Source organism: Canis lupus, chromosome 12, assembly GCF_003254725.2.
Source record: "Canis lupus dingo isolate Sandy chromosome 12, ASM325472v2, whole genome shotgun sequence".
NCBI classification, from domain to species: domain Eukaryota; kingdom Metazoa; phylum Chordata; class Mammalia; order Carnivora; family Canidae; genus Canis; species Canis lupus.
Window position 1 is genome coordinate 72,190,436 of NC_064254.1, and position 15,357 is coordinate 72,205,792.

Here is a 15,357-nt window from a genome sequence, read left to right on the forward strand (position 1 = left end):
CCTTGTCCTCTGAGAGCCTGATACAGGCTGAGGCGGGCAGGATATACAGGTACTAATCACAAGAGTTCTAGTTCCTAAATGTCAGAGCAGTAACCCTTAAAATTACTTGGGGAGTTTTTAAAATTACCAGCGTCATCACCCCAGCGCAGAGCAATTAAATCAGAATCCTTTGAGTAGGGCACAGATACAGAGATAGAAGTCAAATACTGTTAAAATGTTACATTTTCTAAATTATGTTTTTCAATATATACTTCATTTTCCAATTCTTATGCGTTGTCCTTTTTCTGAGCATTATGTTTAGCATGTAGATTTTTACTTTTCTTATTCTAGATATTCTGGATTTCCTTATTTATGACTATATTAGCTAGAAACAAATACATTTATTTGCACTTAGATAGATCTCATACATAGGAAATCTGTGCTAATATTAAATTTGTTTCATCTTTTGCCCTCTGCAAACAAATAATTTAGAGCATACTTAACCTATTGCTTATATCTCATCCTTCAAAAAAATATTTAGTATCTCTTGGCCCAAAATAAAATATACGTGTGTATATTTCAGAAAATTCGTTCTGTCATCTCTTACAGCAAGTACGTGTAACCAGTTCAAACTAAGCCTTTTAGCTGCTCACTAGCATGCTCTTCTATCACCGTGAAGGTCGTAAACGTCTCCGCCTCTCCTGTGTTAGGTTCTGCTGTAGAAACACCAGACCTTACGTGGAGGCTGACGGTGGAAGTGCTGGCGTCCTGGCATCTCTGATCCCCTTGGCCTAGAGCTTCGAAAGCTCCAGCCGCAAAATCCCACAAACAGTGGTGACACAGTTAACAAGAAAAATGCTTCCTTATTCTGTGATGATAGAAACCGAGATGTGGCGCAGTTGTCCGCTTAAAAAAAAAAAAAAAGAGTTCTTTTTAATATTCAAATTGTACTTTTTTTTTTAACCACCAGAGGTCACTAAGTCCTCAGTCACATTTGGTGCATGCAGCCTAGGCTGTGGCAACACTTTCAATAGGATGACCTGGACGGGGCATGAATAGTACGGTTTTTTGTTTTTGTTTTTTGAATAGTACAGTGTTTTGCCACTCACAGGTTATATGTCACAAATCACTTGACTTCATTTTTAAGTTATTTATTCATTCATCCTTCCATCTATTCACTCATTCATTGATTTATGGCGTGGAGAGAATCCCAAGCAGGCCACATGCCCAACGCAGAGTCTGACGCGGGGCTTGACCTCATGACGTTGCGATCACGGCCTGAGCTGAAGTTAAGAGTCAGACGCTTAACTGGTTGAGCCACCATCCAGGCGGCCCTTCCATTGACGTTAAATAAACATAAATATTTTTGTGTCTGCCCCACGCTAACTGAAGTAGTCGCTCACTGAACGTCTGCTCCATGCCACGCAGAAAGGCTCCCTACCCTTAGGAGGGTACAGTCACTTCAGGGACATAATTTAATGGACAATTATAATCCAGTATAATATGTTCAACCTAACTCCTTGGGTTTCGTAGCTTGATTTATTTCAATAGAAACATGAGTGTGTATTATAGGCACCAATACTGTATTATAAAGTTCAGAATTGCTAAGAGACTCAATCTTTATTGTTCCCATCACAAAAAAAAAAAAAAAAGGATAATTATGGGGGATCCCTGGGTGGCTCAGCGGTTTAGTGCCGCCTTCAGTCCCGGGGTCCCAGGATCGAGTCCCACATCGGGCTCCCTACATGGGGCCCTGCTTCTCCCTCTGCCTGTGTCTCTGCCTCTCTCTCTCTGTCTTTCATGAATAAGTAAATAAAATATTTTTTAAGATAATTATGTGACACGGTAAAGGTATTAGCTAACACTAGGGTAGTAATCCTATCGCATTATGTAAATATAGCAAATCAACACGTCGTGCATCTTAAACTTACACGATGCTATGTGTCAGGTATATCTAAAAGGAGATTTTTTAAGAAGATGAGTGTGTACTTGGGTAATTAGAGCTGCTCCTGTGATGATCGGAGGTTACAGGAGAAGCAGACACATTCCCCAACCACAGTCAGCCGCCACCTCTGATAAGAGCACCCGTGGCGTGGCGCTGGGCGTGTGTAGGGAGTTGGCTCTTTTAGTTCGCTCATTTCAGTCTGGCTTGGGAACGAAATGAGGACAGGCCTGTTACTCCTCGGGGAGTCATGTTCTCCTCCTCGAGTCTTAGGTTTGCACTCTTCTGGTTTATTAAAGGCAACTAATAAAATTAATTTGGGCAAGAATTTCCAAATACAGTATTTAAATGTGTTGCTTTATTTTTTTATTCATTTGGAAATGGAGTGGTTCGCACAACAACTTACGTTTGGGTCACGGGAAGGCCCGAGGCACGCACATGTGGAACAGCCGTTTTCTCGGCTATGGGGTCTGGTACAGACTCGAGCGTGGAGATGTTTCCCGCATCATATACCACAAAGGGCATGTTATCCACCCCCTAATATCTCTATTGCTACAAAAGCTTTGTTTTTCTGGAGGAATCTGACGGCTGAGACCCCCTTGGGCGTTACAGGCCCCGAAGCCCAGCCCCGCCGCGGACTGAGTCCCTCCTGAGACGAGTCTGTGCTTGGCTCTTTGATTTCAGTTTTCTCCTTCTCGGATTAGCCCTGCTCACCGGCGCCGTCTCTTCTCTGAAAAACAGACTTTTTAAGGGTCGCCCCACAGTCGAAGGCTACGGAGGGGCCGTGGGGCCGCACGCGGTGCTCCTGTGGGCCACACCCGGGAGGAGCGGGCTTCGCTGTGTCCCGTGTCGCCGCCGCGTGGGCCGTGGTCTCCCTGGGGCGCGTGTCCCCTGCTGTCGTCTGGCCTGCGCGGCCGCCCGGGTGGGGCCTGCGGTGACCTGAGGCCGCTTCGGGGCACCGCCGCGTGCTCGTCATTCGTATTCGGCAAATGCTTGCGGGACGATGGGAGGAGCGCTCACGCGGGGACGTTCCTAGCGCGCTGGGGCGTCCTGCCTCGGGACTGGCGCGGCTCCGGTCCGCTGTGCCCTGGGCGCCGGGCCTGGGCGGGGGCGCCTGACGCAGCGTCGCGGCCACGTCCCAGCCGCGGTCCGGTCCTCCTCGTTTCACCTGTGGCTTTGAGACATGAACTTCCTGGGGACACAGTGAGCCAAAAAAATGTTTAAAGAAAAATCTCCTTGACATTTTTGTTTTTCAGAAAACTGTGGAATATATTTTCCAGAAATCAAGAGGGACCCGGGCAGATACCTGCACACGTGCCCCGAGTCTGTGAAGAGGTGGCTCCGGCAGCTCAAGCGTGCCGGGAAGGTCCTGCTGCTCATCACCAGCTCTCACAGCGACTACTGCCGGCTTCTGTGCGAGCACATCCTCGGGTGAGCGGCCGCCGGCCCGGCTCCGGCCCAGCCGCTCCCGCTGCCCAAGCACGTCGCGCCACGCGGGGCTGAGGCCGCGCCGTCCCTGCCAACCCTGGGTGGCCGCCGAGGGGCCCTGGGCCGCGCTGTCGTCCCGGAACGCCCGGGCGGTCCAGGTGCACAGGCCTCGGGCACGCGGCCGCGAGCCCGCCCGGCCACCCCCGAGCCCGACACCTGTGCCCTCACCGCTCCCCTCCTTGGCATCCTCTTGAAGATGGGGCCGTAAAGCTCATGCGCATGAGCGGGGCCCCGAGGGCAGCTCAGGGAGCTGCTGGTCACGTGTCCATCCTCGGTTCCGCCACCCCGGCGAGTGACGCCAGGCCCCGCCTGGCCACGGCCGGACCCTCAACTGGGCTGCTGGCCCCCCGGGTGCTCCTGCACTTTCAGCACGAACCGAAGTGCTGAGCGTGAAGCACATTTCCCCCTCCCAAGTGACCTGAGGCGGCCGCCCTTAGCCTCCCAGCGTCCACGCTCCTCAGCGCATGTGGCGTTCGGTCGGCCGGTGGCATATCCGTCACCTTCTGAACACAGAGGCCCGGGATCCTCGGGGTGAATTAAGGCACGCGTCCCGGACGCCCCGCCTGGGGCCTCGTAGACCATGAAACCAGCGAGCTGTCCTGACGCCGGGACCAGGCTGCAGCCCTCTGACCTTCTCCTTCGTTAGCAGGGACAACCCAAGCTTGCCTCCCTGTCCCAGCCTCTAGCGCAGCTGAGCCCGGTAACTGTCGTCCCCGCAGTGCCAGAGTCCCCGCTTTCCTTCGCCGTCCCAGGGGATCCCAGGCGGAAAAACTGTTAGTCTTGTTATCTAAAAATCACCACATCCTAAGATTTCACCGATTTCCAAAATAAGGTATCTTCTCCATATTTGAACACCCTGAAAGAGGTCACTTGAATGCATACAGTGCTAGCTTTCCGCGGGATCCACGTGGCGCACAAGATTAGTCATGACTCCGTGCTAACAGACCCAGAGCTCAGGCCCCACATTTGAAGACCCAGCTCGCGAGTATTTTTGTTGTTAGGAGCTCTTGAAGTCCTTCACTGTCGCTGTGAGCGTCAGGAGGCCGGCTTAGCACACTTCCTGGGTTACTGTGCATCCCCCCCTCGTGTTTATACTTAAAGGTCCATTTCAGGAAAGAATGGCGCTCACCCGCCTTCCATTTCTACATATGAAATACATAGAAAGTGCGTGGAAGTTAATCAAAAGACAGGAAGTGGTTCTGTGGTCAGATAGGTAAAGATTAAGTTCTGTTTTATATGGACTTTCTCTAATTCTTTAAAATCATGAAAAACATTCTTGCTTTTTTAGGAACGATTTTACAGACCTTTTTGACATTGTGATTACAAATGCACTGAAGCCTGGTTTCTTCTCCCATCTACCAAGTCAAAGACCTTTCTGGACACTTGGTAAGTTAACATTGTGCTTCTTCCTTCTCTTATTTAAGATTTGTTCTTTCAGTTACTTAACTACCCACTGGCCGACACGTGTGTGCAGAGTCCAGTGTGAAACAGCACGGGGGGTGAAGTGATGCCAGGTCTTCCCCCACAGGCACACGTAAGCAGGCGCATTACATACGTGCGGGTGACGATGGGCCACAGACCGTGTTACCTGTCATGACTGCCTGTTGGGGTCAACCAGGAGGGCGCCTGAGCGTGCTTGACCCGGGGAGGCCTGTCCAGAAAGCTCAGGAGGGAGGACTTGCCGGGCAGGACCTGGGGGACAGGCCTTGAGAAGAGCAGAGGAAGAGTGTCACTGGCAGCCGGACACGCAAACGCACACGCCCGGGTGGCGGTGGTTTAGGCAAGTTCCGGTGACAGAGGATGCTGGTGATTCGGGGGGCGGGGGGGGCAGCCCCATATGTGGAAGCAGGTTAGAATTTTATTCCACAAGCTACGTGAAGCTATTCAGTTGAGGTGTAAGCCTAACGTGGAGAGCTCTGGCTGTGGGGCGGGGAACGGGACGGGGAACGGGGCGGGCGGCAAGGACAGAGAAGGAGGGAGAGCAGACGCGGCCCGACCGAGAGGCTGTGCTGGTTCGGTGTGAGGAGCTAGTGCTGGAGGCACTAGACCTAGTGAGGCACGTGGTGGAGATGGAACACCAGGACCTGGTGATGTTCTCAGAAATGGAGGATGAAAAGAATAACCAAAAATGACTTGGTGATTTTTATTTTTTTCTGAATTGAGCAAATGGGTGAATGGTGGTACCATCTACAGCCGTGAGGGAAAATACAGAGGGAGAGGTTTTCTACGGTCGGGGTTTAAGCTATTAAGAAATCATTTTTTGACATATTAATCTTGAAATGCCTAGGAGTTACTCAACTGGGACTAACAGGAAATTGTATAGAGGAGGGCAGCCCGGGTGGTGCAGCGGTTTAGCGCCGCCTTCAGCCCGGGGTGTGATCCTGGAGTCCCGGGATTGAGTCCCGTGTTGGGCTCCCTGCAGGGAACCTGCTTCTCCCTCTGCCTGGGTCTCTGCCCCTCTCTCTCTCTCTCTCTCTGTCTCTCATGAATAAATAAACAAAATCTCTAAAAAAAAAAAAAAAGAAACAAAGAAAGAAAGTGTATAGATGAGCATGGAGTCCAAGGGAACAGCTTTAGGCTCGAGGTATAAATTTGGGAGAGTCCTCTTGATGCTCATGGGATGTTTTAAAGCCGCGGGGCTTGTGTGAGGTCACATGCGGAGAGAATGATGGGGGTAGAAGCCAGACTGCAGATGGTACTTCTGCATAATAGATTTTAAACAGGTCATCCTCTGTCTCTTGATACTTTTCAAGCCATAAACAGATATAGTGCGAAAAATGCGGTAAAAGTTAATGCACTTGTGGTCTCCAATATGGTAAAAATAAATTTGGTATATTTTTAATGTGCATGGTTTTCCATTACCGGTATGTGTGTGAAATTTTAGTACAAATCTCTGTGGAACACGGGGCGCCTGGCTGGCTCGGTCCGTGGAGCATGTGACTCTCAGTCGCGGAGCTTAGGAGTTGGAGCCCCAAACTGGGTGTAGAGATTACTTGAAAATAAGATCTTAAAAAAAAAAAAAAAACCCTCTGGAATAGTCTAAGTACTACTCCAGATAGAGAACAGGTGTAGATTTTCTCATCACTCTGTCCTTTTCTCCTAGACCAGATTCTCTTTAGCACTTCTGGGGCTTGGAGCCACACACTTGTTCGTTAGTGGAGGTAGGAGGTGCTGTCCCCTGTGTTAGGGCGACTTGGCAGCATCACTAGCCTCTAATCACTCGATGCCAGTAGCATCCCGCATTCCAAGTCGTAAAACCCAAAAATGTCTATAGACACTGCCAGATTTGCCCTGGCGAGCAAAATTGGCACAGTTGGGAACGGCTGTGCTAGACCATTCTCATTGACGTATATGCATATTCTCGTATCTTCAGTTTAAAAAATAAAATAAAATAAAATAAAATATGCCCTGATCCTACATTGTCTTCTGGCTAAAACCTCAATTCTCTGAGTACCTCCACAGCTCAAATTCTAGAAAGAGTTGTCTACACTCGCTGGTTCCACTTCCTCCAGGGACCTCTTCAGACCCTGTACACCTGCCACTGGCCACTGTGTGTTGTGTCTTCGTTCCTTGACTGCACAGAACTGCCCCCCCCAAACCTCCCGGCCCTTTGCCCCTCCCCACCGCGCACGCTCTGCATCGTCCGGTTGACGCTGCGTCTCTGCGCTCTGCTCAGAGTATGTGGGATCTCGTGCTTTTCCTGGGGACAATGGCCAAGCTGGCCTCTGGGGTCTCACATCCAGGAATGATTAGACTAGAGGATCTCTAAGGTGCTTTCCTGCTCTAACTTCCTGGGCCTCCGATTTAAAATATTCCTGTGGACGATGCCCTGCAGTCTGTGGAGTTAATGCAAATGTGAGGGCAGTAAGGTTGCCGGCGGGTCAGCAGAGGACGAGGGGGGGGGGTTCCGGTTCCTGACGTTCCTGGCGCTTGTTTTGCTGCTGGTGCTGCTTCCTCGGCCATCTGTCTGCTCAGTCCCCACTGCCCGTCCCCCTCCACCTCTCTCTCTACTAAAATATTCGGTCTCCGTGGAGTATTCATTGTGCTCACGATCAATACAAAGTAAGTCATTAAAGCTATTTTCATACAAATGCAACCAGTTAAATCGTGGCTGTGAGTAAACAGCATCGACACAGTTTCAGTCTCTAAATCATGGGATTTTCTAAGGATTGTGAACTACAGCAAAGGAGAACCTTGTTCTCCTGTTGAATCCACTGGTCTCCCCAGAGGGCGAGGCTTCCGCCTGTCGCGCTCATTCACTCCGCCCACGAGGACCCGACGGGACCTGGCGCAGTCCTGTCGGCTGCAGCGCAGTGGACGGCATTAAATGGGTATTTTCCCGGCTTCACACCCGTTTCTCAGACAGACTTTCCCTCGGCGTGAGTGTCCAGGTGCACGACGTCTCGCCGTTGGTGCGCAGTTTGGAGCCAACATCCGTCGAGTCGCCCTCCCGAGGGCTCCTGCAGCCTCCCCTGCGCCGCCTCCCTCAGCTCCCCAGAGGGCCGCCCCGGCCTGCGCTGCTCCTGCGCCCCCTACAACCTTCTTCCCCCCCCGACCTCTCTCCCCCCACCCCGTGACCTCTCTTCCCCTAAGATCTCCCCCCAGACCTTTGCCCCATGACCTCTCCCCCCACCTCCCCCACCCTTCCCCTGTGACCTCTCCCCCCATGACCCCTCTACCCCCAAGATCTCCCCCCCACCTCTACCCCCGTGACCCCTCTCCTAGGGCGTCCTCCCACCCCCCTCCCGCACACCATGGGCCTGCGCAGTATTGGGCTCAGCTCCAGTCTCCTTCCCGCACCTGCTGCCCGCCCACCGCGGCCGACCCCGCGCGCACCTGCGCCTCCTGCCCTTTCCCACCCGGATGCTGTGCGAGCCGCAGCTGCCTCACACCTGCCCCACCCCCAGCTCCTTGACTCGGTCCCCTCCTTCCCTGCGGCTCGTGCTCTCCGCCTGCGCACACTTGGCCCCGATTTCCATCTCCACGTCCTTTAAATCCGTTCTCCGTGACTCCCTGCCGGGCGGACAGTGTGGCTGGGCACGCAGGCCTCCTGGGGGGCCCACCCGGGCCGCTCACCCAGGCTGCCGGCCCCCCCACCCGGGTCACCTCCGGGCCATCCTCGCCCAGCGAGCACCTGCTATCCTCCTGGCGGTTTCCGTCGCCGCTCTCCGTCCACATCAGTGTTTTCTCCGGCCTTAGCGCACACTCACCCCGGCGGGGGCCCTTTTGTTAACATTTTATTTCTTAGAGAGAGAGAGAGAGAGCAAGTGAGCATGAGCAGGGGAAGCGGGACGAGCGGGTCGCCCTGTCGGGGCCCATCCCAGGACCCCGGGATCAGGGCCTGAGCCCAGGCAGGCGCTTGCCCCCGCCGGACTGCGAGGACTCTCTCATGTTTCTTTCCTGGTAACAGCTCCAGATCGGCGACGTCGCGCGCGTCTCCAGCAGGGACTTGATTATACTGAAAACGCACCTATCTTAAAAGCTCGGCAGATTGCAGCGTATTAGCTAGAGTTTAAAAGAAATGAAATTGCAGAACTGCGTGCCAATATTCACACTTAAAGGGGAGGACTCGTGGGTGTTGTGTTACCTGCCAACTGCTGTCGCCACAGGGTGCACTTCCCCTCAGTTCCGGGGGCTGGAAATCTGAGGTCAAGGTGTCCGCAGGATGGTTTCTCGGAGGCCTCTCAGCTTGTAGATGCGCATCTTCTCCCCGTTATCATCACACGATCACATGGTCTTTCTTCTGTGGCCTTTTCTTTTATTATATAAAGATTTTTTTTAATTCATTAGAGGGACCCCTGGGGGGCTCAGCGGTTGAGTGTCTGCCTTCCACCCAGGGCGTGACCCCAGGGTTCCGGGATCGAGTCCCACGTCGGGCTCCCTGCATGGAGCCTGCTTCTCCCTCTGCCTGGGTCTCTGCCTCTCTCTGTCTCTCTGTCTCTCATGAATAAATAAAATCTCCATTTAATAAAATCTCCACAAGCAGGGGGAGAGGCAGAGGGAAGCAGAATCACTGCTGAGCAGGAGCCCAACGTGGGGCTCGGTCCCAGGACCTGGAGATCATGACCTGAGCCTAAGGCAGATGCTTCACCGACTGAGCCCCCAGGCGCCCCTTTCCTCTGTGTCCTGATTACCTAATTATCTGTGTCTTAATCGGTTCTTCTGAGGACACCAGTCATGCTGGGTTAGGCCCACCCTAGTGGCCGTGTGGGGGCCAGTGTTACCCTCTGCGTGCACGGCAGAAAGGCTCCCCTCAGGTTGGCCACTGGGTCTGAGACGCCAGGGGTTTTCTGGAAGAACAGCTCAATTTAGTATGCCTTTGGTTAATTTCCAGCACCCTAAAGCGGTTACTTTTTGACAGTCTTGTCTGGTTTTGTCATTGTATTTTAACATAACCACCTCAAAGGCCCTGTCTTCAAATATTCTGAGAGACTGGGGTGAGGACTTCAACATATAAATCTGAGGAGAACACAGCTCAGCTCGTAACGGGTCATACACCTGCCAGGACTCACCACGTGTGTCGCGGTACGTGCGGTCTGTTGTATGAGCAGTTGACTTCAGCGAACATGTCCTTAAGGGGGAGAGGACAAGAGGATGCGTAAAGGAGTGGTTACCTTTTGTAGAAGAGGCACGTGGATAGCAGATGGCGTCAAAAATGGGACTTTTGGGCAGCCCAGTGGCTCAGCCGTTAGCACCCGCCTTCGGCCCAGGGCGTGATCCTGAGGTCCCGGGATCGAGTCCCGCGTCGGGCTCCCGGCATGGAGCCTGCTTCTCCCTCTGCCTGTGTCTCTGCCTCTCTCTCTCCCTCTCTGTCTCTCATGAATAAATAAATAAAATCTTAAAAAAAAAAAAGAAATAGACGATTGTCCGACTCTATTTTCAGAAAACGATGAGGAGCAGGAGGCACTACCGTCTCTTGAGAAGCCTGGCTGGTACTCCCAAGGGAACGCCGTCCACCTCTACGAGCTTCTGAAGAAGATGACTGGCAGAAATGAGCCCAAGGTACTGTGGTGCGGGGGATCCGAGGCCGCTGCAGACGCGCCCCGTGATACGCCCGCGGTTCTAACCGCGCGGCCTCAGTTCCCACGGGGAAATCCCGTGCCGCTGCCTGCCTTCTGCTTAGATAAGCCGTTGCTCTGCTGCTCTAGACGGGGTCTGTGTCCGAAACAGAGACGAGCAGAGGTTCCAAGCGGGGCGCCCCAGTTCTGGGGGATAAGCCGGGTTCGTGTGTAGGACACTGAGGAATAAGATTCTGCTAACAGCTCAGCAGACAAGTTTTATGTGCAAAACCATTAACTGAAATCAGGCCACAGACAAGCCTGAAGAGACGCTTGCTCTCCATATCCTGGTTGCATTGTTGCTGTTGGACCCGGGGCCGTTCTTAGGGCAAGGACGCTTTGTTCTAAAAATGTTTTCTGGACAGATCAGTGGGTACCGATGGTGCCCCTCGTCCCCCATTGCCACAGCCCCCTGGGAACCCTTAGGGGTTTAATGGAGCATCCTGACGTGGAGGTTCTGGTTTTACTCCTTTAACCTCATTAAATGCAAATTGAGGGATATGGATTAGATGGGGGGAGCCTCCCAGGTCACTTGCCCAGTGCCCCATCAGCGATTCTGCTTCGGCAGGTCTGGGCAGGTCCCAGAAACCCTTGGAAAAGCGGCCGTGGTGTGCGCTCCTGCTAATCTAACCAACCGTAGCAAGTCATCTCATCCTCCACCAGTTCTTCAGACTCTAAGGGCAGGCCCACCTGGAAACACGTGGACTCTGACTTCTTCAGAAAATGGAATAAAATCAGTTAGCCTTTGCCTTTCTTCTGCCTGCAAATGCATTGTGTAATGTCGTAAAGGGGCAAAGTTGAGGCAAGTTGACCAAGGTCACCTATGATGCTGTTCAAGGACGTTTAAGGTGTTTATGGAACTTTTGTCCTACTCTGACAGCTGGTGAGGAATTTATTTTCTGCTTCACTGAAGCAACCGCTTTCTTTCACGGTTCTCACGCCCCAAACAGAATTTGCTGTCTGACTTACAGGTCGTTTACTTTGGTGACAGCATGCACTCAGACATTTTCCCAGCCCGTCATTATAGTAACTGGGAGACAGTCCTCATCCTGGAAGAGCTCAGAGGGGACAGAGACGGGAAGCCTGAAGAGTCCGAGCCTCTAGAGAAGAAAGGAAAATATGAGGTAAGGGTTTCTTTGAGCTCTTTCCTGGAAAGAAAAACCTTTCTGTTTGACATATCGTAAAAAGTACTTGTTTGTGCAGTGATGAAATCTCTTGGCCCCTTGCTGATCTTCTTGATATCTCAACTCTATTGTTGATCTTGTTGATAATTTTTTGAATAATGCCAAGATGACCCTGACCATCGGTCTTCCCAGCCCTCTGCTTCCGTCCGGTGCTATGACACCACGGGTGCTTTTTCGCTAATGCTGAGGCAGCCAGATCCCGACTCCCTATACTCATACCCTGTGTCTCTTTTGCTTGGCCATGGAAGGTATTCTCCTCTTTCTTTATGAATTAAGTTAAAAAATTGGTAGCTCCTTTAGAATTGCTCCTGAAGCTGCCGAGAATAAAATCTGGGTGAAGACTTGAGGTAAAGAAAAGTAAAATATGTCATAAATCTAGAAAGGGAGAATAGTATATAAAAGCAAAAAATAGAAAAGAAGAAAGATTAGAAAATAATATGCATTTGTCTAAATTCACCCCAGTGGAACAGTTGTAAAGAAGGAAAAACTCAAAAAAGAAAAAATAAAGAAATGAGCTATTAAACCACACAAGACGTGGAGGACCCTAAAGTGCATACTACTGAGTGAAAGAAGGCAATCCAAAAAGGCTGTGTATTGTATGAGTGCAGCTACATGACTTTCTAGAAAAGGCAAAACTACAAGAAAGTAAAAAGACCAGTGGGACCGGGGGTTCAGGAGGAGGAAGGGAGGTGATTACATGGAGCATTAGGGATTTTTGTGGTGGTAAAACTCTTCTGTATGGCATTGTAAGGGTGGGAACATGACATTATGCATTTGTCAGAGCCCAGAGAACTATGCAACATAAAGTGTTAGCCCTGATGTAAACTACAGACTTTCACTAATAATAAGGTTGTAAGAATGGTTAATTAGTGAGCAACAAATGTGCCACATCAATTAATGCGAAATGTTACTAATAGGCGAGACAGTGCGGAGAAGGGGAGGCAGAACTCTCTGTACTATCTGCTCTATTTATCCGTAAACCTAAAATCTATTAAAAAATAATAACTATAAGTAAACCCAATAAAATGTTAGAATAAGGGATTCAGGTTTTTATGTGGTTTCCATTGAGTAGGATTTAGCCTTCAATGTGATGTTGGAAGTTCTTTGGACTATTTGACTTAAGACCTTTAAAACAGTCTTTTATTTTTTTCTAAAAAAATTTTATTTATTTATTTATTTGTGAGAGACACGGGGCAGGGGTGGGGGGAAGGGCAGAGAGAGAGGCAGAGACACAGGCAGAGGGAGAAGCAGCCTCCACGCAGGGAGCCCAACGTGGGACTCGATCCCAGGACCCTGGGCCGACGGCGGTGCTGAACCGCTGAGCCCCCCGGGCTGCCCGTCTTTAAAACAGCTGGTAGGCCTTCTACCCTGGGCGACTTTGGAGAAGGTTTTCACTAAAGAGAAATTAGAAGATTGGGTTTCTTCAGTAGCCCTCCCCCTCGGATCCCTTTCCTCCTGTTAATTAGTCACAAACCCATGAACAGAGTTCATAACTGGTTTTTCGACTTGATCAAAAAGGACCTGGTCAGTCAACAGCTTGAAAATTTTATTTCCTAAGAAGCTCGAAGTACTGTTCCCCTCTATCAAGCTCTGCCTCCCCAGCCCGCCCTGCTGCACTGAACGTGGGTGAGGAAGCAAGGAGTGGGAGGGGTTGGCCGAGTGACAGGATCAGAATAAAGCCCTGAGAAGGTTCCAGTTTTGGCCCTGAACTCTTCTCCAGGCAGGTGCTTTGCCGCAGGATTCCTAGCTTTGGGCTGACACTTCATGTTGAAAAAGCAAAGCCTCCCCAAGCCCCACTTGACTCCAGAGCTGTCCCGGTCAGACTGCACGCCCCCGTGTCTCGAGGCGGGTTTGTATCGATGGGCGCATCCTCAGCAGGGGCCGCAGGCCAACCTGGTTTTCTCTAGATGGAGGAGAAGCCTCTAGGAGACACCTTTCTGTTTATATTTAAAGGCAGCTTAAAAAGTTTAAAACAATTGGGTGAGGTTTTTTTTTTAATTATCTTGTAACACAAACCAGGACCACAAATTCTCAACACCGGCCTGCTCTCGTGGTTAAGCTCGTCTGCTGTCCTCTACACGGACGCTTCTCGGCGCATCAAAGCTTGGTGTAAGCACAGCATGTCCTGAGAATTCAGATTCTTTCCTGATGTTTTTAGTTGGCTTTATTCAGCTAAAGTGAACTTTTAATGGTATAATTTGAAAACAAATCAACCAGATCACTTCAGGATTAATGTACTCATTGAACAAAAACATTTACATTTACTACATTCTGTAGAGATTAGCATTTTGTCTCACTTAGGCTTGAATTCAATTTTTCAGATATTTCCAGTAATTTCACCCTGTGTAAAACCATCTGGAACGTAAAGATTACTTTCTGCTTCCCTTCGTTTGTGACAGGAAGCTCAAGATAAGGGCAGAGGGATCCCTGGGTGGCGCAGCGGTTTGGCGCCTGCCTTTGGCCCAGGGCGCGATCCTGGAGACCCGGGATCGAATCCCACATCGGGCTCCCGGTGCATGGAGCCTGCTTCTCCCTCTGCCTGTGTCTCTGCCCCTCTCTCTCTCTCGGTGACTATCATAAACAAATAAAAATTTAAAAAAAAAGATAAGGGCAGAGAACATCTCAAATGGTACTTGAAAGGCTTATATAAGAGATTGTTTTCTAAAATCTTACTGCGTCTGTTGCTTATCCACTCAGCTTTACTGGAGCATGACAGATAAGCAAAAATGGCCCGTTTTAATGATTAAAGTAAACCTAGTTAAGTAAACCTAGTTAAAAAAGACTAATTTGTTTTTATTTATCTTTGTTTTGGGAAATAAAAGTCACTTCATTAATCTTGTAATTACTTGGACAGACTTAAATTTCATAAGATTAGCCTCCAAAAGGAGCTCTCCTCTGTAGCTTCCTTCATTACTGTTCTCATCTGTTTCTTCATTTTAAATCAAAACAAATAAAAATGTATTCTTTACCTTTTTAGAATAACATATTATGAAATTTAGGTGCCAAAATAATTCATTTTAATGATGAGAATTCTCAGCACACAAGAAAGGGCCAGGCTTTTATTAGAGAAAGGCTACCCAATAAAACCCAGTGAGGATATAATCTGTAATGGAAAAATTTAATGGGGAAAAAGCCATACTTGATGGAAACACATGCTCTTTAAAGTTCTGAGCTAGACAAAGGATATCTGTTATTAATTATATTGTGTAACACAGAAATGACCGATACCACAAGAAAAAGAACTGTGGAATTAGGGTTAGAAAACGCCAGATGTGGTTATTTCAGAGTCATATGGCAATTAGCATAGACCACCAGAGGGAATCAACAATTATGATGAAGAAGAGAGCTGTGAAAATGCTGGGTTCACGTCAGCAATCAGAAATCAATAGTTGGGGCACCCGGGGGCTCAGTCAGGTGGGTGTCTGACTCCTGATTTCAGCTGAGGTCATGACCTCAGGGTCGAGGTGGAGCCCCGTCAGGCCCCCACCTGGGTGTGGAGGTGCTTCAGTCTCCCTCTCCCTCTGCCCCGCCCTGCTTATTACCCTGTTTCCCTCTCTTAAAAAGAAAAACAATAGCTTTTCTCTGTGCCACCAGGAAGCACTTAAAAATGTGATGAGAAATAAATCATTTACAAAAGCAAAGAAAATAAATCACTGTATCACCGTCTAGGAATTAATTTAATACATCTCATGAGACCTTGACAGAG

The 15,357-nt window shown here is 49.9% G+C and overlaps 1 protein-coding gene and 1 long non-coding RNA gene across 5 annotated transcripts in view; one reads left to right on the forward strand and one right to left on the reverse strand.

The window, feature by feature from the left end:
* Positions 1 to 15,357, forward strand: part of NT5DC1 (5'-nucleotidase domain containing 1) — a 118,955-nt gene that overhangs the window by 95,083 nt on the left and 8,515 nt on the right. For both annotated transcript variants that reach the window (XM_025444773.3, XM_025444775.3), the window contains exons 7-10: positions 3,178 to 3,352; positions 4,698 to 4,795; positions 10,293 to 10,411; positions 11,439 to 11,591. In XM_025444773.3, coding sequence (XP_025300558.3) covers positions 3,178 to 3,352; positions 4,698 to 4,795; positions 10,293 to 10,411; positions 11,439 to 11,591 — 545 coding nt within the window. The remainder of the gene's footprint in view (positions 1 to 3,177; positions 3,353 to 4,697; positions 4,796 to 10,292; positions 10,412 to 11,438; positions 11,592 to 15,357) is intronic.
* The window catches only part of LOC112658537 (uncharacterized), a 57,410-nt gene that overhangs the window by 6,053 nt on the left and 36,000 nt on the right, over positions 1 to 15,357 (reverse strand). For all 3 annotated transcript variants that reach the window (XR_007401405.1, XR_007401404.1, XR_007401403.1), the window contains exon 5: positions 633 to 885. This is a non-coding gene — a long non-coding RNA (uncharacterized LOC112658537). The remainder of the gene's footprint in view (positions 1 to 632; positions 886 to 15,357) is intronic.